Source organism: Thalassophryne amazonica, chromosome 14 (genome assembly GCF_902500255.1).
Source record: "Thalassophryne amazonica chromosome 14, fThaAma1.1, whole genome shotgun sequence".
Taxonomy (NCBI): domain Eukaryota; kingdom Metazoa; phylum Chordata; class Actinopteri; order Batrachoidiformes; family Batrachoididae; genus Thalassophryne; species Thalassophryne amazonica.
The window spans coordinates 30957264-30985122 of record NC_047116.1 but is presented as its reverse complement, the minus strand read 5'-3'; the positions used below and the strand labels follow the sequence as shown (position 1 = coordinate 30985122).

At 41.4% G+C, this 27859-nt stretch overlaps 1 protein-coding gene across 2 annotated transcripts in view; it reads right to left on the bottom strand.

The window, feature by feature from the left end:
- The window catches only part of csrnp3 (cysteine-serine-rich nuclear protein 3), an 81356-nt gene that overhangs the window by 7434 nt on the left and 46063 nt on the right, over positions 1–27859 (bottom strand). The window contains exons 1-3 of one of the 2 annotated variants that reach the window (XM_034187081.1): positions 16331–16483; positions 7860–8028; positions 1007–1266 (exon numbers count right to left, since the gene is read on the bottom strand). In XM_034187081.1, coding sequence (XP_034042972.1) covers positions 1007–1266; positions 7860–8010 — 411 coding nt within the window. In that variant the 5' untranslated portion in view covers positions 8011–8028; positions 16331–16483. Of the gene's footprint in view, positions 1–1006; positions 1267–7859; positions 8029–16330; positions 16484–27859 lie in introns of those variants that run through there. The other variant, XM_034187080.1, reaches the window with a different exon arrangement.

Sequence of the window (27859 nt, the reverse complement as noted above, 5' to 3'; positions counted from 1 at the left end):
CAAATGTAAAGGTCATACGATGGGGAGCTGCTATACTCGCACTGAGGTCAGTTGATGTTTGAGCTTTCCCCAGATTCTGTGATGCAAATCCATTGGAGGTTACAGCTGGGTGGACTGGGACAATACAGATGGACTGTCTCAAAGCCACAAACAGGTTGTGTGACAAGGAATCAAGCACAGGTCTACACACTGATAGCCCAACTCCTTATCCCACTGAGCTACCTGCTCCACGACGACAAGGATATGAACAGATAAGTATTTAGTTAATGTTGATGGGCCACATCAATACAAAAGGCAAGTTTTTGATGTGACGTCTGCTGCCTGCTGCACACTGCCACCTCCTGGACATGTCTGGGAGTGTTGCAAGGAAAAATCTTGTGTGTTGTTAAAACTACCTGCAGCTTGAAATGAGTTCTTTAGTTTTTACCCGAGGCCAAAATATGGCCATCGGGTATTGCAAAGACTTCGAGTCCGTCTGTTTGTCTGTCCGTTTATCCGCCTGTCTGTGCTCAGCATAACTCCAGTCCTATTACTGCCAGGGTCTTCAAATTCCCAGGGAGTATTCTTGGGACACAGACCTTGGACAAGTTCAAAGATGGTTAACCTTGACCTATTTCAAGTGGTCAAAATATCACATTCTGTTTCCTAATTTTATGCTCATACGGTCGACGGTGTTTTAACATTGTGCTATATTTTCATTTCCAAAGCTGCAGTCGAACACCTGGTGATCTGTGTTTATGTATTATACACCCCCTTTAACCATGTTGACAGCCGAATAAATGGATAAATAAGCAAAGACGGAAAACAATTATTAGACACACTTGGCAAAAAGTCATCTTTTGGTGGGATCAGTCTTGGCATAAACACCTGTTACATTTTGGGGTGAATGGACAAAGGAGCAAAACTAAAATTTTTACAGACTTTGCACTGTAAGAAGGGGTGTTTTGGCCACTGGCAGGGGTATATGCACTCTCAGCGGTACATGCACATCCTGACATGCAGTTACCTTGAGTTTGATGGAGTTCAGCTTCTCCTCCTTCAGGTGGTCTCTGAGCATGTCTCTGTGGATCCTCTCCTGTTCCAGTGCAAATTCTCTGAGGGAGTACTGCCTGACCCAGCTGTGCCTCTGGGACATGCCCAGCGTGCTGCCACCCTGGCTGGGCACACTGGTGAAGCCTTGCCTCCGGCTGAAGTAGTAAACGGTCACGTTCTCAAAGTGCACCTTCCTCGTGCGCCGGCGTTTCTCCCTCTTCAGGATCGAGTTGGCTGCAAAGGAGAAATGGAACAAAGCAAGGTTAAAGCTACAGTGTGTAGGGTGTTTATTCACAGAAATGGAACGTAGCATTCATAAGAATTCATTCTTTACTGTATAATTTACTTGCAACAGTGAATCAGAGCATGGGTTTCCTATATACTGTCTACTGGTTTCTAGTGAAGGCTCACAAGTTTGCAGATTCTCATTTATGGGAAATGGCGGATCAAACATGAAAATTTGACTGGCAAGTGCAGAATGCAGTCTGCAAGATCACCATTAGATGGCACCAAATCTGACACTGTAATTTTAACACTTAAGAATCTGAAATGAGAAAATAAGCACATTTTTTAAATTATTCATTCATTTTTACGTGTTCTTTGACAATGCAACAAAGCCATTTACTGCTATGTAAAGCCTAAAGTGGCATTTCTATGAGGGGGAAAATAAATGGAACATTAATTTGCTGGAAGAATATTTCTCAAATCTCTATTTCCAGAGAGCTTTCATATCCTGAACTGAGCACAGCCTTGCTGGGGAAATATTCCATCCCATCTCTGTGCTTGTGCTCGTCTTCAGTCTGTCTTTATTAAGGAAAGCTCTGCTAAAGGGAGAGGCAGCGAGAAGGCCAACGCTGGAGCATAAATAATCCCCTGGCCTGGAGTGCTGGTTCCCATACGCAGCGATTCCAGCATCCACCCCAAATCAGAGAGAGAGAGGACCAACGCAGTCAGAACCATCTGGATCCACCACCTCGCCCTGCACCAGGGACTGTGTGTGTGTGTCCTCCTGTAGCGCTGAGCCTGAAATGTAAAGCTGCTATCAGCTCCAGCTCTGTCATTTCTACACATCTGACAAAGAAAAGCATCTCAGTGGTATTTCCTCTCTGAGCAAATGTTCCTTTACATCTTAAAGTCTCTTTGTTTTTGGAGATATTACAGATTTTCCCCCTCCACTGCATAACATAAATGACTGTAAATCCACTCAGGAATTTCATTCCCCCCCAGTATTCTACAACATTCTTATGTACACATCACAGTGCACATTTCCTTGAGGCAGAGCGCCACCTGCAGGGATGCAACACTTAACACAGACCAACAACATACATCATCATTAAAAACACTGATGGCATTGAGCTCAGCCCGAAGGAAACATTTTCACTTGTGTGTCAAGTAATATGAGCAAACACCATTCACAAAAAAAAAAAGGTTGTGGGTGTAGCCTGGATTAAGAAAATTAATATTTGGGGAGAAGCTGCAAAATGTGACCTTTTTTATGCAAAAATATAAATGGATTTCAATGAAATTTGGTGATGAGGTTGGCGTTCTGTCAAAGTCTAGTTTTTACATCTGGCCTGCACAGACTTAATAGTTTGCCACTGGGGGCAGTGTTTCACACATAGCACCAGACTGCATGTCATAGAAGAAGTCAGCACAGAGGTTTGCAGCCTGTTAGTGTAACATAGCATCTTTTCTCCTGGGGGCATATAACAGAAAGGATATCTGGATTTTCTGTGAGCTTGATGTTTGACGTAAACATCAAACTCCTATATTTTCTACGTTGTTCTGTTGTCATTTCAGTCCATGGTGCAGCATAGTTAGGGGTTGCACAGACTAGTCAACCTTGTTTAAATTTGGAGTCGACTAGTCGATGATCACATGAAGACGCGAGGGTCCGCAGCATTGGGAGTGACAATCCTGGGATATTTCCAAAATCCACAACTGTGAATGGTAGAAGTGCAAATTGGAAAAAAAGGTGAATTACACACACACACACACACACTCACGACAGGCTGGGTTTTACATGTTTAATTTTCCTATTTTCTCTATGTTCTTAAATGGAATTAAAATATATAAGTACTGTTGCTGCTGACGTGGGGCCTGTTGTTGTGTCTACCTGTTTCTGTCACAGATATGTTTATTTATTTGTGGATACAGATTTTGAAGCGTTCCCTTTTCCTCTGCTATTATTAATGATGCTATCAGTGGTTGGTCAACCCTGATTCAACGTTCATGACATAAATGTTGACTTACAGCAACCCCTAACGTGGAATGACACAGTGCTACGAGCGTGCAGGGATACATGGCGGCATGTCAAAATGCCTCTGCTTTACTTAATTACCCTGCAGCAGTGTGGGAGTTTAAAAAATGTGGCCTTAAGAGATTATTAGAATTTAAGGCAGATGATCAACTATGATTTTAAAGTACTTTTAGAATGTCTCCCATTGATTTCAATGTTTTTTGTACCTTGTCAGGTTATTTCTGTGCAGGCTCTCAGTTGTCCAGGTGGTTTCCATAGTAGAGAAGCTTGAATCTTTGACTGGACTGGGTTGCTTGACATGAGGACGTTTCGCTTCAAATCACAGAAGCTTCCTCAGCTAAAATTCTTGCTCTGGTAGTCTGACTTCTGTCTTGACTCTTGTAGAGAAGAATAAACCAGAAGCCAACAAAAGCTGGAGTTTTTTTAACCTAACCAGACCCCACCTACCGAGAGGCTGACTGCTATAGGCTAGTGACTAAACCAGGGGTGGGCAATCATGTGCCATGAAGGGCCGAAGCACTGCAGGTTTTCCTTGCTACCAATCACCTCAGCAGGTGATTTCATTAATGTTCAGGTGTCTCAGCAGGTGATTTCATTGATAACCAGGTGTTTATGTTCAAGGGAGAGGCTCATCAGCAACCCACCTGCTGAGGTGATTGGTTGCAAGGAAAACCTGCAGTGTCTCGGCCCTCGTTGCCCACCCCTGGACTAAACAATAGCTCTAATTAGCACCTACTGTGCTCTAGTTAGCACTCTCCTAATGACAGGATGGAAGCCTCCCCTGATGGCTCCCTTGACGACTCTCCTGATGACATGAATGACTCATTACCATGAACAAAAGACTGAAACTGCTTTGACCTGAGTACCACATTGTAAACAGGGGACAAATCGTGTCTGAGACCCGCTCCGCGGTTAAGGCTGGGTTAAAGAAGATTTAAGATTTTAACTTCCTTGTCCTCAAACGTGTGGTTAGTGTCTTTCAGGTGGAGATGAACTGCAGACTGAGGTCCACTGGCGACCTCTCTGCGGTGCTGGTATAGCCTCTTGTGTAAAAGTTGCTTCGTCTCACCTATATAGTGTTCATTACAGTTTTCCTGACATATGATATGATACACTACATTGCTCTGTTTGTAACTAGGGATCCTGTCCTTAGGGTGAACTAATTTCTGTCTCAAGGTGTTGACTGCTTTAAAATAAACTGGGATTTTGTGCTGTCTGAAGATCCTCTGTAGTTTTTTCCCCTACTCCTGCTAAATAAGGGAGAGACACTCCTCTTCTTCTTGTCTCTGTCTCCTGTCTATCTGGTCTCTTTGTTTTCTGGGACTTCTGCACTTTGTCCAGGGACCAACGTGGGTACCCACATACTGAGGGCTTTCCGTACAAGTTGTTGCTCTTTAGCCCTTCCCTCTGCAGTTGTGGGCACCTGTAGGGCTCTGTGTTGAAGAGTCCTGATCACCCCGAGCTTGTGTTCAAGGGGGTGGTTTGAGCCAAAGAGCAGATATTGGTCAGTGTGAGTGGGTTTTCTGTAAACCTCTGTCTGGAGCTGCCTGTTCTCTCCAGTCGTAACATCACAGTCCAAGAAGGCTAAATGGTTGTTTCTGGCATCCTCACGTGTGAACTTGATATTGGAGTCCACCGAATTGATGTGTTCTGTAAAGTCCTCGACCTCCTGTTGCTTGATTTTAACCCATGTGTCATCGACATATCTGAACCAGTAACTGGGAGAGATGCCCGTGAACGACGTCAAGGCTGTCTTCTCCACTCGCTCCATGTACAGATTGGCCACAATGGGGGATACCGGAGACCCCATCGCACAACCATGGATCTGCCTGTAGTAATTCCCCCTAAACAGGAAATACGTGGTGTTAAGACAGATCTCCAAGAGTTGGCAGATGTGGTCTGGTGTGAGTTTGGTCCTTTCAGGTAGAGACACATCTTCCAGCAGTCTCTGCCTCACAGCTGAGATGGCCTCAGCGGTGGGGATGCAGGTGAACAACGAAGTCACATCAAATGACACCATAGTTTCATCTGCCTCCAGCTGCAGGTCCTTGATTTTGTTGATTTGATTTTAGATAAAGAAGCAAGATTCAAGCTTCTCTACTTTGTCAGGTTATTGATAGTAATGAAGATAAAAGCTGGCCGAAACTGTTCCTTCGATATTAGATATGATGATGTTAAACTGCCTTGTTTAAATGTGTTTTTTATGTGGGTGACTTCAGGCCACAAGCTTCTTTTTGGTGTCATACTAACATCATCTTATAACTGCACCATTAGGTGTTGCTACAGTAGCTCATTGTAAGTCTGACATCCTAGTGGTCAAATAATTTGAAGCACAATATATATTGTGCTTCAAATATATATATATATATATATATATTGTGCTTCAAATATATATATATATATATATATATATATATATATATATATATATATATATATATATATGGAACAACTCCAAATCAACAAACAGCGAGTTTAAAGAACTTTTGTAGATTTTTTTCTATTGTATGTCTGGCTCATACAATTTTATTGTATATGTTTAGTAAATACTACTTATGAATATTTAATTAAAGATTAATATATATTTTTATCTAAACACCACCTTTGTTTGACCTCTTTTTTCTTTTTTTTTTGGTCAAATTTGGTATTGAAAATTGTGTAATTTCACTGGTATTGGTATTGACTGCTAATCTTTTGGTATTGTGACAATCTCACCCCAGTTCAATTCCTGGACTGGGTGCTGCATGCCTCGGTCTGTGTTTTTCACCGTTTCCTGTCAGTCTTTCACAGTAACTACAAAATAAAGACCATAAACATTTTAAACATGATAGGTGGTTTGTGCATTGGCAGCTGTGTGCACTGTAAGTGCACTCCCACTTATTTTTGAATACTTGTGGTGACAACAGTACAATTTTGCCACACTGCGCTGTGCACACATGCAGTGTGAGTCATTCCTTGGCAGCAAGTATGTGAATGTTTTCACCCAGATATAAATTCCTCACAGGATTACTAAAGTGCATCAACATTATCTGATCTGCAGCACTCTGTCACTTTCAGGTTGCGCCTCCTCAGTCGTGACCTCAGTGTCCTTTTGAACCCGCAATGCAGACATTTCTTTTGTACTGTCTGTGATGAAGATGCCATTCCTTTTACAGGAAGTAGGCTCAAGCCCACAAATGAATATGAACCCCCTCTTTTGGGATTCAACCATTAACACATTTCAACATCACAAATCAAAACTCCTGAAAAGGCTGACTCAGATTTTCCTTGTCAACCATGATTGTTCTTTTCCAGACCAGCATTACACGTGCAAACCAGAACGGTTTTGTTTTTTCCTTTGCAATCTGGAAACTTCTGGAAGGGATCTGAGTGCTTCCGGTGTTGGACCTATGGTCTCCTGGTGTCTCAACTGCAGAGCAACCTTGCAAATTATTTTTATCTTAAATGGTTTTGGGTTAATTAGGATTAGGATAATGGTTAGAGTTAAATTTTTGTGAAATACATAAAAATGATGCAAATTTAAACTATTCTTCCGCTTCCAGACCGTGGCTTTGCGCACATCGTGGGGGGGTGCATGGAAGCAGAATTCCCGACTGGATTCGGGAATAGTTTAACTTATTAGGTGTTGTCACGCTACCTATGTCACATTCTTCATTGCTCTGATTGGTTGTATATCTATCCAATAGCGTCCAAAGGCAGTTTTGTCTGCATCCAATCATACTGACCCCTAGAACTAAGACATGAATTGCAAGGTACCAGACTAAAACTCCAGCTGAGAATTAGTCTGACGGTGCCAGGCTATGGAACATCAGCACCGAATATCTGCAACATTTAATTCATTTTTACGATTTTATCAGCAGGCTTCAGCCTAAATTATTTGCATTTGCTGTTGTGTTATTGTTTTATCAAGAAACACTGACAGAGTCCAGAAAACTGTACTGTATTTATCTTTGTTTGTTACCTCTCGTGAGGAAATCACCTTCATGGTTTGATTTGCCTTTAAGGGGGATAATGCAGAAGGCTTCAAGCTGATGTTCATAAAATTCAGTGAAAAATCTGATGTCATGTCTGGAAAGAAGGAAAAACCTGCCTGAATGAGTGGAGAAACACAACAAATGGGTTGTCATTGTTAAGCAGCAGAATTTTGAGGCCATTAGCGAGGCTCTGCAAATGCTTTCTTGTTGAAACTAATACACAAATATGAATGATTACTGATGCTAAACATTCACATTGAAAGAGTCTAAATGGTAGCGATTAGGCTGTGAGGGCTGCAGACACACAAACAGCTGAGAATCCATCAGCTCCTGATCTGGCAGTGACTGAACGCTGCCGCTGTTCCTCATGAGTGCGTCCCTTCTTTTTAACTACAGCGCCGGATTTTTCTCTCGCTTGTTGTCATCATCTTCTGCCAGCAGAGCTGCTGTCTTACATTGTACCTGCATTCTGCATTCACGCTGAAGACCAGAAAAAGCCTTGAGGACATTTTATGTTTCTTGACGTCAAACTTTCCCATCAGAGCAGCGACAGTGAGCGTTTGAGGGATGATGGGGGGTGTTGGGGAACTCACGGGTGAAGGATCCCGAGGCAGACGGGTTGACGCTGTCGCTGCTGTCCCCACTCTCACTACAGGAGGCCTCATCATCAGACTCTTGCAGCGAAGAGCATGGCGAGGAGGAGGCGTCTACCTCCTCAAACTTCCTCTTCAATATTCCACTCATGGCCCTCTGCACCTGCACCTGGAGAAAGGTGGCATGGGGGGGGGGATCACACATGATTTAATATCCAGTTTAAGGCTGTGGCAATCCTCAGTACAGTCAAATAGCTCTGAGAACCACACAACCTGTGTCTCTCCCCCCCAACACACACACACACACACACACACACACACACACACACACACACACACACACACACACACACACACACACACACACACACACACACACACACACACACACACACACATCACTTCTTGACACCATCCCAGCTCTCAGGCAATCCCTGGACAACCGATCACCTTGGCACAAAAGAGCCGGGTGGAAAGAGAAAGCTGCTAATTACATCCTACAGCTGCCTCACAAGAAGTTCATTCTGCTATGTTTGATTAAGAGGCGAGTGAGAAAAAAGAGACGGCTTGTCTGACAGTGTCTGGTCACGGTGCAACGCTGTACAGCTACAGATATATATATATAAAATAAAATGCAATGATTTGCAGCATGTAACACATAATTTCTAAGAAGTAGAAGTGTATGATTATTTATTTATGTATGTATGTGTATATATATATATATATGTGTGTGTGTGTGTGGGTGTATTTGTGTATATCTGTATGTTTATCATTTTCAGTTGAATAAATTTATGAAAAGGTATTAATTAAAAAGTAATCATAATAAATAGTTCAATAGGCTCCACCCCTGACCCTTAATTGGAGTAAGTGGACATAGAAAATGGATGGATAGTTGGATAATAATAATAATTCATTCACATTCATTTTCTAATCCGCAAATCACTAGAAAGTGAAGAAGTTTAAATCTTGTATTTCTACAATTTTATCAGGACATTTGGCATTTGTGAGGTTATCAAATGCTCAACAATGCCAATTAACATGTCATTAGACAGAAAAGTAATTATCTTTGTAAAGTATACTAACAGAATAGCAATGACCTTGTGGGTGATCTTGTTTCCGCTCCAAATAGGACATATTTCAGCCAATTACGGGCTCAAATACACACTTAAATACATAAACTGAGCCAATCAGTCATTAAATGAGAGAAGGGGGGACAATAGCAGTGGGTATTGTTAAAGTGCCAGATATCTAATGCTTATATAGTCATATTTATTATTAATAAAGGATTTTATCATATACCTATAAATGATATGCCAATATGATTGGATAAAACACTAAAGAATAAATAGCAATACACCCTTTTCGCGGACGGGTAATATTTTTCATACCACCCCAGTAATCAGCCAATCCAGACAGCGGAGCGGCGCCACGACGAAGAGGCGCGGTCAGAGGAACTGTGAAATACTGGTGAGTCAGTATTAATAATTTCTTATGTGTCCAACCTCGTAGGTTGATCGTTAAAATTAAATTTGTTAGTTCTAAAAGCCATCATAATTATTTATAGGAAAACATTGTATTTTTTTCAACTAAGGTTTGAAATTTGAGTGTTTACACAGGAGAGAAAAGTGAGAAGATGTTAATGCCTGTTTGAGAAAAGTGTATAAAGTGTGTAGTGAGGGGTTTTACAGCCTTAAAACATCTACAATAATGGTAAAAAATAACTGACTACTTTGCGGATTTTGCCTATCGCGGGTTATTTTTAGAACGTAACTCCCGCGATAAACGAGGGACCACTATATATGATAAAAGGATGTACTGTATATGATAAAACCATACACCCTGAGGCAGCCTCAGGGTGTATGGTTTTCTTCAGGGTGTATAAAGCCATATTCATTGGTGAACATCTTGATAACTGATAATGTTACATCTGAAATATTGAAATATACCGAACAAGCACAGCAAAAGAGAAGGAAAAGCTCAAGTTCACGTGTGTGTGTGTGTGTGTGTGTGTGTTTGTGTGTGTGTGTGTGTGGGGGGGGGGGTCCATATACTGTTTTATAATGTGTTACAAATGTGGTTAATATTCCAAGCATTGTAAAGCCAATATCCTGCAGCTTCTGTGTCAACACTGCCATAAATGAATGCTTAATACTATTGTATCATTTGGAACATGAGTTCTGCAGTTTGTATTATCCAGTTGTTCCTGAAAAATAATCAAAAACTAACAGCTGGTGCTTGGTGCAGCCAAATAATGTGAACTAAAGCACTTCACACACTTGTACATGAAGTGTTAGAGAGCACTTCAATGTCACTTGAGAAGGGTCGTTCACACACTCAGGCTAACGATGCAATTACACAAATAACAACTTCATCTGCCAACTACACTAAAATCCGTCACCATTATATGCTGCCTCCAACAGCGACTGTAAGTGTTAACTGATATATTGTTCTGATGACTGTCTTTCCCTTTGGGTGATATGTTTCCTCTATACCCGTCACACTAGAGCACGAATGCCGCAGGAATGAGGATTTGACCCACATTCAGGGAAATTCGAGGTGCATTCCATACAGACGGGCAAATTCGTGTGGCCGGCCCGAATGTGTAGCTCATGTCCAAAACAGTCGAGGTGGAAAAATATCGTACAGCAACCGAGGTGGACTCTAACTGCAGTCTGACTGCATCCTAAATATTTGCACGGTGTCAAAACAGCATTCGAAATAGTCTGATTGCATTTGAGGGAAAGTTGCCATGGTCAGGCACATCTAATCATGCCGGAATGTCACAGACTACACCACCTGTGCATCACATTCGAGGTGTGCAAAGGAAATATCACAATGTGCAAAGTTTGTGGCACGCAGTCATTTTATGAAGCAGACGTGAACATTGCGCAATCATACCGAAAACACCATGGCTGAGTCTCAATTCTACCCTTTGGCCCTTCCCCTTACCCCTTCCCCTCCGTTTTGCGTGGGCACGAGAGACAGAGGAGTGTCTCAATTCTCTTTTTGGAGCGAGGCGGAGGGGAAGGCGGAGGGCTACAAACCCCTCCGTTTGGAGTGAATCTGGATGCACACTCTGTTTGGAGGGGTAGGAGGAGCTTACTGCTCTCCGAAAAAACAAACATGGCGCCGAAAGAGCCGCACAAATGAAGCGGCTTTCATTACAAATTACGCTGTTTAGAAAGTTATAACTTGAACAAAAACTTTACAGGCAGTTGTCTATAACAGCAACGTGTATGCTGCTGGATGCATGTTGTGTATATTGTCGTTCTGATGAATATTGTAACGTCGCTAGTCCGCTGCGTTATAATGCACATACACACGAACGCTACGATAAGACACTTTTCTCTTATCTCACAACGGAGAAAATCATGATAAAGGATAAGCAGGTTAATTTGTATGTTCATAAATCTTTGGATAATATCGATCCCTGCTGTTGGATTTCAAGGTCTTGTAACGTGTGTATTTTGTAAACAAATAGGGAGCCCTGAGCGCGCTCGCTGCTTTCAGGCAGAAAAGAAGTTTCATCAATGGGAATAAGATGGAAAATATATACACACACACGTATATGTGTAACACATAACCTGACGTCCTAATAGACTGATATTATTTGTCAAGGAAATTTCTAAAGGAAATAGGGCTGGATGCAAAAAAATGGGAGAATTTGAAAAAGAAATATAAGGTTAACAGAACTTGATGCAGCCCATAACATACATACAGGTGCTGGTCATATAATTAGAATATCATGAAATCATCATTTCTTTCAGTAATTCCATTCAAAAAGTGAAACTTGTATAACATATACATTCATTGTACACAGACTGATATATTTTGTGTTTATTTATTTTAAATAAATAAACTGTTTTCCTGTTTTATCATTAGTATTTTATATGATTGTGTGTCTTTTTATTCTTTTACTCTTATTTCATTTTATTCTGCTTTTAAATGATGTTTGTGAAGCGCCTTGAGACGATTAGTCATGATTTGGAGCGATATAAATTAATAAATTATTATTATTATAATTACTAATTAATGAATTACTAATCAATCAATTAATGATTGATCAAACAATATTCATTATTTATATTATTAATTATTAGTAGTATTATTAACATTAATCAATTACTAATTAATTAATTCTTAATACTATTTATTATTATTATAAATTACAAATTAGTTAACATGACATGATTACGATGTGTCAAAGAAATCTGCGACTTCTATTTCTTTGCATTTACGCAGAAAGGCAAGAAAATAAAAATAGCAAACAGGCTACTGCAACAAGTTGCATTTCGGTTGCCATGTTAACAAACAGTGAGGACAGCAGTTTTTTTTTCTCCTAAGGCGGAGGGGTGTCTCAATTCATAGGGCTAGAGGCATACCCCTTCACCTTACCTCTTGTTTTAAAGGGGTAGGCGTAGGGGTAGGGGTAGGGCCAAGGGGTACAATAGAGAATTGAGATTGGGGGCATGTGTCACTGTGAGTCCATATGCGTCACACTGTCATACGGAGTGTGACGCAGCTCAGCTGCCTTACCACCCTTGAAAAATGTCAGCTCCCTATTTTATAAACACTGCCCAATCTAGAGCCCATGGATGCCCACGGGCAACACTCTAGTTATCTATCTTTTTGCATGGTGAACAGAGCTGAGAATTTTTTTATTTACTTTATTAATGATTTTACTGTTAACTTGGCTATGTTTTCACTACTTTTATCTTTCTTTCTTTCTTTCTTTCTTTCTTTCTTTCTTTCTTTTGCAATGCATTAAACATTAGAAGTCAATCAATGTCCTATGGCCAGAAATCTCTTTTTGTGTTGTTAGTACTTCTGTTGTGTTGGGGAGCTTTGAAATATGTCTTTTTTTCTGAAATCTGCAGCAGATACTTTATCAAATTACAGGTTACATTTGTTTGCAAGCTTTTTCATTTGCAAGATTTCTTTGATGTTGAACTGATGCAAATGTTTTTGGTATTTGTGTTTTCTGCATTTGCCAGTGTTATCTTAATTTGGAGGCGGTGTGGTGGCTCACTGCGCTGTAGTACAGGAATCCATACCCAATCATTTCACAAGTAAAAAAAAAAAAGAATACTAAGTCCCTTCTGCTTTTCTTGTTTTACGTGGGGTTGCCACAGCAGATCTGAAGTGGATCTGCATGTTAATTTGGCACAAGTTTTACACCGGATACCCTTCCTAACACAACTGCACAAAGAAGCACACATCTGTTTGGCAGCACCCCTGCCAGAGTGAAGAAAAAAAAAAATTAAATAAAAAAAAGCAGTCCTGCAAAGCAAAGCATGGTGAAAACATAACCTCCTTGGGGGACGTAATAATCCCATAACCGCTTGGTTTGCTACACCACTGCTGCTGTAGCAGAATAAGGATCGCTATGACTGGCAGCTTTTCCCTCTCTGCCTTTTCTGTTGGAACATGGAATCAGAGAGAGACAGCACACAGCTTCACCCAATCCTAGTCTGTGCATCTGCCAGAGCAGCTTGTGTGTGTTTGGGGGGGGGTTCCATTCAGAGGCAGCAACCATGTTTCATCTGTGCTCTGCTATCGAGTCATTACAGATGCAAATGCTGCCTGAGAGGAAGAGGTGCAACTCAGAGAGGAGCGGCACTGCCAGGAAGATGGTCATTGTTCCCAGCAGGCTGTGCTTGTTCAGCGTGGTGGCATGACACCGTGAGCATTTGGACAAAGTCCAGCGTCAACAATGCTACCTACAACTAAGGAATGTGAGGCATCTTCTAGCTTGGATAAAGTGGAGAGGATACCCTCAGTGAGAACATTTGACTTTTAAATGTCTGTCCTCAGCTACATTGTGCGAAATCTGTTTTCATCGACTTCCTATACTATTAAATGTGTTAGGGGGGTTTAATGGTAGACATCCCTGAAAATCTCACAGTTCTGTGACTGTGCAGAAACAAATCCTCCTGCTATAAGCATAACATAAACCTGAGCCAACTTGTTTCATACATGACATATGTAGCAGGTGGCATACGGCAGCACAGTGACTTAGTGGTTGGCACTGTTGCCTCACAGCAAGAAGGTCATGGGATTGATTCCCACTTGTGGCCTTTCTGTGTGGAGTTGTAATGTTCTCCCCGTGTTTGCATGTGTTTCATACAGGTGCTCCGGTTTCCTTCCACATTTAAAAAGACATGCAGGTTAGATGAATTGGAAACTTTATATAATTGCCCAGGTCTCCCTTGCAAAAGATATCGATCTCAATGGGACTAACCTGGATAAATAAAGGTTAAATTAAATGTTACAGAACACCATGCACTGACTTTTTTTCTGTTATGTGAAACATGCCCACTGAGCCAAACTGCAGTCGGCGTGATGTGTCCACAATGATTGGCAGAGGATATCCAGGATGTCAACAAATGCATGAGAAAATTATTGAAATATTTAAAAGCAAAGCTCCTCTAAGAAAGACTGGAAGAGATTTGCATATTTCTCCCTCTAAAGTGCATAATATTAAATGATTCAGGAAATCTGGAGGAATTTCAGTGTATAAAGAGTACGGGGGCAAGCTTGAGCTCAACACCTGTGATCTCTGTGATCTCCAGTTCCTCAGGTAGCACTGTAGAGCTGGGTGATAAGGCAGAAAATATATTTAGGATTCTCCCTCACTGTCTTAATATTAACAAATGAAATGAAGTTGACCACACAAAACACAAAATATCTCGGAAACATCCTGCCTACAATGAAATAAGTGTGACAGTAAATGCAAGAATCACCTTTTTTTTTCCTTTTTGTTTTCCATACAGTCCTACCAGTGGTGTGCACAGTCCGCTAAAATTTGTTTCCTGTCATCAGTGGTTGGTCGGTTTATATGTAAAAAAAAAAAAACACGTTACTGTAACGTGTGTGTTGTTTTTAGAAATAAATCTGTCATTTTTTTTCATTTGTATAAAAAAGTATAAAAAAAAGTCAATCTGAAAACTGAAGATTCTGTTTAAGTGATTCAGCACTTTTACGAATGTGTGGCAATGAACACTGCCATCTTGGCAGTGTTCACGGCAGTGTGAATTTTCCCATAATTGTTTTCGGCATGTGTGTTGTAAAACACTAAAACCTTCAAAATTAGTGCATTACTTTAAAACTAAAACATACAGCTGATATTTTCACTTTGTAAAATGACAGAGGCGACATTAATTTCAATAACTTGTCCGGAATTTGTTAAAACATTTTTAACCATAAGTCAAAACTGTCTTGCTGTGCATGACTTCTGTGATACGTCTGCAAGTCTGTATGGCTGCGAAAAAAATGTGTTTTTTTTATACTTCCTTTCTCTCTGGTCACCAGGTCTCTTTTGCTGAGAGAAGGCTGATCTGAGACAGAAGCACTGGCTTGTTGTGTCACTAGCTGCCAGTGTACTAGAGTCAATACTAAAAGTTAAGTTAACTAACTTAAGTTAGTTAAGTTACTTCGGTATACATTTTAGCTGTAACTTCCGCAAAATTATTTAGGGGTTTATCGGTTAGCTTTATAAAAGTTAATGTTTCAGTTAGTGGATTAACAGTAATCAAACATAATTTTTTGGTTAGCTGTGCCCACAACTGAGTCTTACCTTTTTCTGATTTGGGGTTGTATCTTATTAAACTATTTCAATGATAAAGATATATAAATGTTGTATTTATTCCTAACATACAATATATGGAATCTAAAATGTTGATCAAAATCTTGAATAAAACATATTTCTTTCATCACAGTCTACTCCTCTTGTTGGCAAACACTTCCACAAGGAATAATCTGTGCAATTTCAGTCCATTTCCTAGCGTGGATCCTAATTAGATACTATTGTTGGAAATCCATTTGTATGCTTAGAGCTCAGCTGATGCTGCGCTTGGCTTTAATATCCAAAAGTGGTTTCCATGGAGATTCTAATGCACCTGCACACAACTCGTGCTTTTCCATATGATGGTGTGCTTGAAGACTTCATACTAAATTAAGATTATAAAACTGTTGCTCTGCAGGTTTAAATTTGCTATATGCTAGTTGTATATGAAAAGTTAAAATGTAAGCACTTAATGGGCATGACATCATGTGTAGCGGGGCTATGTGGGTAATCTAGGGTGAACGGCTAAACACAAACCTGAGATCAGGTTCGTGCCCTTTCAGCAGCTTTGTCTTTGGCTTCACTGTTACCTTCTCGCTAATACACTGTGGTACAATGTAGGAAAATCCCAGGGAAAATAATGCAGCAAACGGCAGCTTGGGAAGCCCCTCCCTGTGTTTGCCTCTGCCAGCGCACGCACATCCAAGCGTGGAAACCAACTCCTTAAATCAGCAGCATGCACATTTGCATTGCAAGACCCATTTTTCCATAATCGCAATAAACCGATGTGAAATTGTCCCAAGTGACACCAGCCAACCTATGGCATCTGGAGCAAGTCATGACACATCAGTCCCACAAGGAACGCATTACACTTCTCTGTGCATTGGCCCTTACAGGAGCAACTGACCTGGATCCACTGGAAGATTGTGACTCCTTTCACCTCTTCTCACAGCAGCACAGCCAAACAATAATAACTGTGGCTATTCAAAAAAAAAAAAAAACTGACACATGATGAATGAAGAGGCTTCTGTTTGGTTTCAGTCCACTGACTTGTAGCGACCCCTGTGGTCCACGGGCATGAGAAACAAAAAAAGAAAAGGGTGCAGAAGTGTTGGGAAAAACTGGTAATTTTCCAGCTTTGACTGCACCACTGTTACCATTTACTTTATTGTTGCAAGTCAACAGTGTTTCACACTTTAACTCCCTCTCAGTCACTGTGTTCTTCTCTGTCTCTCTCCCTCTCTGTGGCCACACAAAGACTCATTAGCTGCAGCCGGCTGAAAGGCAGGAGCCTGACTGGAGGAGAGTGGAGTAGAGGCAGGCTGCGAGATCACATGGTGGATGGATGAGAGGGAGAGAGTCAGGCGCTCCTGCTGTCTGCAGATATTTTTACCAACATAAGCTGAGGAGGGAGGAGGGTAAAAAGTGGGGAGACATTAGTGTGTGTGTGTGTGTGTGTGTTTGGGGGGGTGGTCAGAAAGCAAGAGAAAAGAGTAATGTTGGAGTACAGGAGACGCAGGGGAAAGAGGGGGGTTCAAAGAGGAACTGTGAGAAGGAGACAGAGGAGGGAGGTGGAAGAGATGGGGAACGGGTTAAGGAAAAGGAGCAACACCTGTAGACACAAACAATAAGTTGTTAAATGGTTTTTATTATTTGTTTCGTCAACAGCATGCCACTTAAACAGACCAAATTTGGCATTTCAAAATGTTATATACATACACGAGGTCTGTTAGAAAAGTATCGGACCTTGTTATTTTTTTCAAAAACCTGATGGATTTGAATCACGTGTGTTTGCATGAGCAAACCTTGAACCTTCGTGCGCCGATTGCGTCATTTCCTGGTAAGCAGCCTTTGTGTGGGACGTGTGCAGCGCACTCGGCGGATTTTCATTTCAAGGATAAAGACGGAACGACTGGAGCAGCGCCGCATCAAATTTTGCCAGAAACTAGGCAACAGCCAGGTGGAAACCATTCGGATGATTCAGACGGCTTTCGGTGACTTTTCAGTTGTGTGACTATCCAAGAAATTGTGGAAGAGGTGTGCATGTCACAACATGTCCTGTGAGACTTAAACACAAAGGCACTTTTGCTCCGCCGTCGGCAGCTTCGTGCCGAAGCCATCGGCATGAATTTCACCACCACTCTTTTCATGGCCAGATCTTCTGTCACAGTGGAATGTACCGAAAAAGTGCTGATGTCCACCTCTTCCACTATTTCTTGGATAGTCACACGATGGTCCCGCATCACCACAGCGTTCACTTTGGAAATGATCTGGTCATTTCAGCATGTTGATGGCCGACCGGAGTGTGGCTCGCTCGCCACCGTTGTGCGGACGTCTTTAAACCGGTTGTACCACTCCTTAATCTGTCTGATGCCCATAGGATCGTCACCGAAAGCTGTCTGAATAATCCGAATGGTTTCCACCTGGCTGTCGTCCAGTTTCTGGCAAAATTTGATGCGGCGCTTCTCCAGTCATTCCGTCTTTTTCCTTGGAATGAAAAAACGCAGCGCACACGACACACACCTCACACAAAGGCTGCTTACCAGAAAATGATGCAATCCACAGGCGTGGAAAAGTTCACACGTGCGCATGAAGGTTCAAGGTTGGCTCATGCAAGCACACGTGATTCAAATCCATATGGTTTTTGAAAAAAATAAAAAGGTCGGATACTTTTCTAACAGACCTCGTATATACACGAGGTCTGTTAGAAAAGCAACGCCGTGATGAAGCCTCACAGGACATGTTCTGGCATGTCCAGGCTCATCCACAATTTCTCGTTTAGTCACACGACTGAAAACCCACCGACAGCCGTCTGAAAGCCATCTCAAAGCCGTCCTGTGAGACCAACACGGAGCTGGTTTTGTGCCGCGCCATGAACAGCTCCGTGGCGCATCCGTCCGCTTTTCTTTCCATGAAAAAAACTCCTGTAACAGTGGAATGTGCCGAAAAAGTACTGATGTCCACGTCTCCTGCCATTTTTGTGTAAGTCAGACGACGTCCCGGATCAACAAAGCCTTCACGTTGGAAATGATCTGGTTGATTCAGCCTGTCGATCGGCGCTCGGAGCACGGCGCGCTCTCAGCAGCTGTGAGCGGTCTTTAAACCGGCTGGAGCACTCCTTAATCTGTGTAATCCCCATAAAATCGTCCCTGAAAGCCATTTGAATTTTCCAAATGGTTACCACCTGGAGGTCTCTCACAGTTTCTGGAAAAAACTGATGCAGCGAAAGCTCCAAATCGTTCAGACATTTATTCGCAATAAAAATCCGACGAGAGAGGTGGACCACTGCTCACACAAAGCCTGCTCACAGGCGAATGATGCAACCAACAGGCGTGGAAAAAACTCACGCATGCGCACGAAGGTTCAAGCTTGGCTGATGCAATCACACGTGATTCAAATCCATATAGTTTTTGAAAAAAATAAAAGGTTGGATACTTTTCTAACAGAACTCGTATATGTGTGTATATATATATATATGTGTGTATATATATATATATATATATATATATATATCAGGGAATTTGTGTATAACAAACAATTCAGATTATTTTTAAAAAATGTGTTTATTTTGCAGGTTTACAGTTAAATGCATGATTACACAAAGACAACACACAAAAAAAATAAACAATGAAAAATCCTACACCCTGTAGCATTAATGTTCATGTTATGGCAGCTGAATTTCACCCCATCGTAAGAATCTGTCATCCCTGATGAAGTGTTAACATATGGAGCTCACCTGTAGAAGGAAAACAAGCATGGTGGAAGGTGCAGTTGAAATCCTTGGTGTCTCTTGATCCATTCCCAGATGGGATGGACACGGAGATGACTGAGCAGGCCCAGTCTTGAGGTGTACTGTTTCCGACAGATGCTGCATGTGGTTGCTGTAGGAAGCTCCTGCCGGTCAGGATCTTGCTTGCTATTCTTTGCTCTTTTCCTCTTCTCCTCTGAGTTGTTTGTCCACACTTCCACTCCCGTGTTGCTCATTGTTTGCCAGCTGGCTTGGTCACTCGCTTGTTCTTCACAGGTCTTCCATCAATGGAGTAGCTCTTGAGGTTGTTCTTCAGGAGGTCCTTGTACTGTTTCTTTTGCCCTCCTCTGGACCCTTTTCCTTCATTCAGCTGGGAGTAGAAGATCTCTTTGGGAAGTCGGCTGTCATCTATCCATCCTTATGACGTGACCCACCCACTGAAGCTGGTTCTTGGTGATGAAACACTCTATGATATGGAGGGTGGCTTCAGCTGGGATGCTGATGTTGGTACAGTAGTCTTTCCACCTGATGTGGAAGATATTTTCCACATCAGGTGGAACCAAATCCCAGTTTTCATAATTGGGATTTGGTTTGTTCATGTGAAGCTGGAAAAGTGTTTTTCACTGCTCAACCACAAACACGGCAGGCTTATCAGCCTCTCAAGGATAAAATGCCCATTGTTTTTCCTCCAGAAGAATTTCTACGGCCTTGGGAAGATTGGCTGCCTCCTTATCTCTCTTACTCCAGTACACAAGGACAGACAGACTCACACATGGACAAAGACTGAAGCATGCTCTACTTTCCCTCCTACCTCCACTCCTGCCCCCCCATCATACACCCCATCCTGGCCACCGCTCACACCACCCCTTTCCCCTTTGGGGGCTGCGCGGTTTTAGCTGCGGCAGGTCCCTGTTCCTCCCAAGCTAGCGGTGGTGCAACTCCCGTTGCACCAGCTACCACACACTCACATCGCCTCAATTTGGACAATGTCAAATGCATATGTGTTGTCTTAATTCTGATGTGTGCCATTATTACGGTAAACAAGTAATAATTGTGGATTAATTGCTGTTTGTCTGTGGAAATGTGAGTGTGGACGTAATCTCGTTGTTGTTGCACTTGTAATGACAATGACAATAAATCTCATCCATCCATCCATCCTCCTCAGGCAGTGTTGGTGGAACTGCTTGAGGGTCTTCAGATGGTGACGGTAGATGGTCCAGGTCTGTACAGCAGGGTTAACATGATAACAGCTTTGTAGATGAGGATTTTCATCTCATGTCGAAGGTCTCTATTGTTGCAAACACTTGAGTTGGTGTTGGATCTCATCATCGATGTCTGCATTTGATGACACATGGCTTCCTAGATATGGAAAGTGGGTCACGTTCTCCAAGACCTGCCTGTATAGTTTCACAGCAAGAAGCATTGGACTGACCATGCTATGTGCAGGCTGATTACAGGTTCTGTGTCTTCTTCAGGTTGACGTGAAAGCCAAGCTTGGTGTAGGCTTTATCAAATGTTTCAAGGATTTTCTGAAGACCTTCTTACACAAAGGATGACATTCTGCTGTTGTGGGCATACTAGAAGTTCAAGAGCGAAGTGATGATGATGGGCGGTGATGCAGCCCTGCTTTACTCCTAAGTGAACACTGAAGGCTTCAGTGTTTGTGCCATTTACCAGAACTGTGACAGAATTCATTGTGAAGAAGCCTCAGGATCTTGATAAATTTCTCCAGACAGTCCGTTTGGCTCAGAATCTTCCACAGAAGTGGGTGTGACATGATGTTGAACACCTCTGTCAAACCAATAAAGGTGAGGTACAATGTTGTACCTCACCTCTCACCTCAATGACAACTAAATGCACTACTGCAGTCTAGACCATACAAGCTGGAGAGGTGCCATGTTCAGAACTGGTACAAAACCCTACCTGTAACTCATACACAAAAAATTTAAACAAGTCCACCTATAGGAGATGCTATAGCAGCATGTTTGCCTTGAGGCCTATAATTCCCAAACCGTACACTGCACATTCAAGTGCCTTATATGGATGCATTCAGTGTCTCAAGCTGAATCTCCTGAGTTAGGCTCTGTCCATTTGTGCTAAGACAGTTTTTTCACAAATTAACAAAATTTTCGAAACAAAACATGCAGCTTTGCTTTATTGGTGGGGGTGGGGGGGAGTCCAGAAAACCAGTCAGTATCTGGTGTGACTACCATTTGCCTCACTCAGTGCAACACAACTCCTTCGCATAGAGTTGATCAGCAGCCAGAGGCCATGGAATGTGAGCATTTGCCCAATCAAGTCGGTTACGATGGCGAACTGCAGTCAGGTCGAGACCCTGATGAGGATGAGGAGCATGCACATGAGCTTGCATGAGACGGTTTCTGACAGTTTGTGCAGAATTTCTTTGGTTGTGCAAACCAACTGTTGCAGCAGCTGTCTGGATGGCTGGTCTCAGACAATCCTGGAGGTGAACATGCTGGATGTGGAGGCCCTGGGCAGGTGTGGTTACACGTGGTCTGCGATTGTGAGGCTGGTTGGACGTACTGCCAAATTCTCTTAAACTTTGGAGATGGCTTTTGGTAGAGAAATGAACATTCAATTCATGGGCAACAGCTCTGGTGGACATTCCTGCAGTCAGCATGCCGATTGCACCCTCCCTCAAAACGTGCAACACCTGTGGCATTTCGCTGTGAGAAAAAGACTGAACATTTCAGAGTGGCCTTTTGTTGTGGCCAGCCTAAGGCACACCTGTGCAATAATCATACTATCTAATCAGCATCTTGATGTGCCACACCTGTGAGATGGGATGAATTATCTTGGCAAAGGAGAAGTGCTCACTAAGACAGAGTTAGACAGATTTGTGAACAATATTTGAGAGAAACAGGTATTTTGTGCATATAGAAAATGTTTTAGATCTTTGAGTTCAGCTAATGAAAAATGGGAGCAAAACCAAAAGTGTTGCATTTATATTTTTGTTCAGTGTAAGTACTGTAATGAAGTATTTGTACTTCATTACACTGCACCACTGACAATAGTACGTCCCTTCGGCTGCTCCCTTGTTTGCACTCGGGGTTGCTACAGCAAATCCAAGGTGGATCTGCATGTTGAATTGGCACAGATTTTACGCCGGATGCCCTTCCTGACGCAACTCCACATTACATGGAGAAATGTGGCAGGGGTGGGATTTGAACCCGGAACCTTCTGCACTGAAACCAAGCACATTAACCACTTGGCCACCACCCCTGCACCACTGACAATACAATATGTATTGAGAAACACTATGATACAATTCAGAGGCAATACTTTTTATTATAGAATGACTGAATTTGGTGCAGTCCAATACTATTCTTTATATAATGTAGACATTAATTTTCTATGATATATTAGAACAAGCCAAAAGTGCAGTTGCCTACAGTACATTCAGATACATATAAATCAAGGATCTTCTTCAGCTGTGACCAGTCTTGTGAGAGCTTCACTCTGACGAGTGAAGACATTGACGTAACAACATCCATTCATTTTCTATTACTGTTTACTCCAATTAAGGGTGATGGGGGGCTGGAGCCTATCCCAGAAGTCATAGGGGGTGAGGCAGGATTCACCCTATACAGGACGCCAGTCTGTCACTGGGCCAACGTATCAACAAAACCTTAATTCAGCTGATTTACAACACTGAAATCAAGCCCTCCACCATAATACATTTACATTGATTCAGGAGTCGGTGTATTAATGCAGTCATATCTACAACTTTTAAACAGAGTTTCGATTTATATCGGGTAATTGTTACACCCTTAATTTCCATCCTTCACAGTATCAATATTTATGATAAAACAATTTTAAGAAGATTACATTATTATCTACAGGTTTACTATTAAGTGTTTAACCCTCATCAGAACACATCATCAGATATACTAGCTTTGTTTTGTTTGAATACTGTTAACTTTTTTTATTTAGGCAATTCTTACAGGTATCTATAATATAACTAGTGTCCAACCAACCATTTTCTATACCAGCTTACTTCAATTAAGGGTCATGGGGGGCTGGAGACCATCTCAGCAGACATAGGGTGTGAGGCAGGGTACAGCCGGAACAGGACGCCGATCTATCGCAAGGCTTAGATAGTGTCACTTTGCAAATACTTTGAAAAATGACTTAAGTATCTGACTAATAAACCACATTTCATTTTGAAAGAACTTTCTCCTCTTTTTCGAACATGGCTTTTTCAAAACAAAATTCAATACCTACCCCTAATCACTGCAGTTGCTTTGATGTAAACATCCTGAATGAAAACTGCTCTGACAGTGCAGTACTTTTGAAAAATTGACACAAACCTCAAACTTTTGCGATGGAGTCTGAACAGATATCGTTATATGGCTCCAAATCTACTCCATCAGTAAAATTATTAGTGATCCCTCAGTACTTAATCAAATATGATCAAAAGAAGTGGCACTGAAGACAACTACAGGTGAGCCCCGTTAACTTGCGCACACTTAAGTCGCGATTCGGCTTTACTCACAGTCAAGTTGTGGACCTTGAAAATTTGGACTACCTATAAAAGTCCATTTTGATTTGACCAGTTTTTGGGAGAGTTCGTCAGTATGGACAATGATTTCTTCTTCCTCTTCAGGCTGCTGCTGTGTGGTGGGCGCGTGTGGCAGGTGCGTGCATAAATTCTGGCCAAATCTGAACCAGCAGTAGGGATCTAAAGAGTCGCATCCGAAAACTTTGAATCGTCAGGAATCTTCCACACAGAATCATCCACCCTTATCGCTGACCTGAAGCTGGAGGAGGAAAAAAAAATGATTCTGAACCCACTCCAGATGAAGAAATCAACATCATCCGGGAAGAAATTACGCTTCAAATTATTGAAACTATTATGGCAAGGTAACATGATTTTTTGGTCAACTTAACTCATGCAAGTTAACAGGGCTCACCTGTATATAGGTGACATTTTCATAAAATGTCAGAAAATATATAAAAAAAATATATACCACTGGATTCTGCTTCGACCCCATTTGTACTGATTAGGGTCAAATTAAATTCTAGATATGTGATTCCAAAATAAGTTAAAGACAAGTGTTTTCTGTTACACATACCAGGAAGAGCATCCGGAGTAAAACCTGTGCCTGTCAGAATACTTTAGCAGGGATGGCTGGAGACAAATGCGGGACTGGACACAGAAGTTCTTGTTCAATAAGACGTTTACTAAAGAAATCGGTGGGGTCCGGTACACAAAGAGGCAGTCCAAGAATAGCAAACAGATCAAAATCATCAGGCGAGTAGCGTGGTCGAGAAAAACAGGCAGAGGGTCAAAACACACTTGGCAGCAGGACTAGAACAATACACAAGAACAAAGATAGAAGCAATGGCACAAGGTGCAATGATCAGGCAAATTATCAGTGCAACCAGTGAAGCTTAAATACACCAAGTAGTGAGCTACAGATTAAGAACACCTGTGGAGAGAACCGGAACAGGGTGTGGCCAAGACAGAATGTAATGCCTCCCCTACCAAGGACCAAGCGAGACAGACAAGAGAAACAGGGACAGAGAAGCCCAAGCAGGAAACACCCAGCAAGAGAAGTCACAAATACAGCACAAACCAACATCTTCCCCAATCAGACCATTAAAACAATGTAGGAACTACACAGAAAAGAAACAGAACCCCAACCAAGGCATGACCAAACATTGGATGACATACAGTACATGACAGTGCCAAATCAGTTGGCTCACAGCAGATCTGCTGTGGAAACCCTGCGCAAATTAAGAGCAGCCAAAAGAAAGATCGCCTATATTTGACACCAGTGCTGCAACTGAGGAATATTTTCATTAACTGATTAAACTATTGATTATTTTCTCAATGGATCGATTAGTTGTTTGGTCCAAAAATGGCAAACACTGTTCAGGACGACATCCTCAGTTGTCTTGTCCCCCCGACCCCCCAAAAAAATTCCAAATATATTATGTTTATGACCAGAGATATAAAGACACCAGTCAAGAAACAAGAAAATATTAATCACAAATTGAAATCATAGAATTTGGATTTTTTTTTAATCTTTTTTTTATATCATCGAAATAGATGGTGATGAACCTAATAATACATTAATAATGAATTAATCAATTCATTTTTACAACTCTGTTGTCACACAGATATGGAACAAGGAATAAATAGCTGGCTGTTAAGATTATTATCAGAGGAGATAAAGTATATTTAAAGAATATTGCCCAGTCCACATATATTATTCTGTACACTAGCAAAGCAGGGTATCATTTCCACTGGCTTGTGTGTGTGCATGTGTGTACAAGATAGGTCAAAAAAGGCTGGGCGCATTTCTTTCAAAGTTGGCGGGAATATTACTTGGCAAACGTACAAATATTCATTACCAGCAGCAAAATAGCTTTGTGTTTAAAAATAAGAGGGGGAAAAAAGGTGAAGGGGTAGTGCAGGGAGCAGATTTGAATATGGTACAAACATTTCTCATGTTGAAAGTTCTGCCAAAAAGTTCAAGAGGCCTCAGCCTGTGGCATCAGAGAACCATGATGTCATTCTTGCATACACTTGCACTATATAGCTACCGAGTGTTGCATGATGGCTGTAAGCCGAGAGACATTTTCTTTGTACAGCCGGCAAAAAGTGTTGAAGTGGTTACAAAAAGATTATAGCTGTTGAGCACAAACCTACAGTGTTTCAGGAAAGAACAGTATGTTGTTTAGTGTGAAAGAATACATGAATATTTATAAACAAATGCTAAGATTTTATTCTGTTTGCCTCTAAATTAGATCTTCTTACAAAATAAATGCAATGAAGATGATTTAAAGCTCTTTTAGATCGTGCAAGTAATTTATTCTCCATGCAAAATTATTATGCAATTTTAAGAACAGGAACTGTGATTCAAACCAGCAATTTTCTGCCTTCAAAAACCAGCGTCCTCACTGAACCTCGCCCTAACAGCCTTCCCAGCACTGCTCATACTGCCTCACTGTGCTCCAAATAAAATCAATCTGTCATCAGGCACAGCCAAAGCATCATTAAAAAAACTAGAAAAACATTCAAGTCAAGTTCATTCACAGATCATCACTGATTTCAACAACAGCTACAAAGAACATCACAATACACAGTATACTGCATGCTTATTAAACAAAAACATGCTTTTCATCATCCATACCACTGTCTGTCTTTGCTTAATTTGTTAGCGAGATTACGACAAACAATATTTTTTTTAATCAAATTGTGTAAAAATAGGAAAAATCCTTGAAGTTTGACCATTTACCAATTTCATCAATGATGTCTTGTAACATGCATATAGCAGCACATTTCTATTCATTAATGTTGAATCTCATTAGTTATACAGTTCAGTTTTATAGTCAGCAAATGGATCAAACCAGCAGTCATACAGGGCATCCAGAAAGTATTCACAGCACCACACTTTTTCCACATTTTATGTTACAGCCTTAATGCAAAACGGATTAAATTATTTTTTCCCTTCAAAATTCTACACACAATACCCCATAATGACAATGTGAAAAAAGTTTTTTGTTTTTTTTTTGATTTTTGCAAATCTATTAAAAATAAAAAAACTACGAAATTACACAAACATAAGTATTCACAACCTTTGCCATGAAGCTCAAAATTGAGCTCAGGTGCATCCTGTTTCCACTGATCATCCTTGAGATCTTTCGACAGCTTAACTGGAGTCCACCTGTGGTAAATTCAGTTGATTGACAGACATGCACTACTGATGATCTACAAGAGACATATTGCATATTTAAAATGAAGCAGCGTGGTTGTGTATTTTTTAAAAACACACAACGCTGTTTGCTGGTCCCTGCAGCAAACATGAGCTGCTCGCTCCATCTCACAGACGTAGAGAGAGGAAGCACGCATTTGTTTAGTGAATCACGTTTAACTGACTAATCAAAAAACACCTTTAATGGGCAGATTTTTATCAGATTTGATCACAGTTTTGATCTGTTTGTCAAGAGAGGGCACAATGAATATTAGTCCAGCTTTTGAGGAAATCAATGCGGAAAAGCTGCACTTCACAGCGCGAGGTACATCACTGAAGCAAAGCACAAGGCGTGCATGACTAAACAACAAGCATGCATAGCTGCTTTAACCTCCACAGACGGTGTGATTTTTACTGGAAATCGAAATAAAAACAATTATCACTTTACAAGCAAGTTACCATGCCACAAAATCACACTTATATGAACTTTGCAATTAGTCTGTGGCTCGGTAAACGCTACAATGGACCACTCTCACCACCCCCCTCTCTTCTGTGCATAGCTGCGCCAAATCTGGCAACAGGTCCAGAGACGCTTGCTGTGTCTCCTGCGGAAGCAGCCCGCAGGAGAGAAAAATGAGAAAATGTTAATGCCTGTTTGAGAAAAGTGTGTAATGAGGGGTTTTACACGAAGCAGGATTTGCACGAACGCCAGATCAAATCAAGCACCGATTGGAGATGGGGATATTCTAAATGATACCAGTGACCATGTATACAGGAGTAACTCTGTCTGCTTAAGCATGTAAACGGGTTATTCCTAATGATTCAGAAATCAGAATATTGACCTTAACCCGAATATTAACGGCATGTAAACGTAGTCATTGACGTAGCAGCATAACAACCCTAATTAAATTGATTTACAACATTAAAATCAAACTCTCCACCAGTTCATAATACATTTACATTG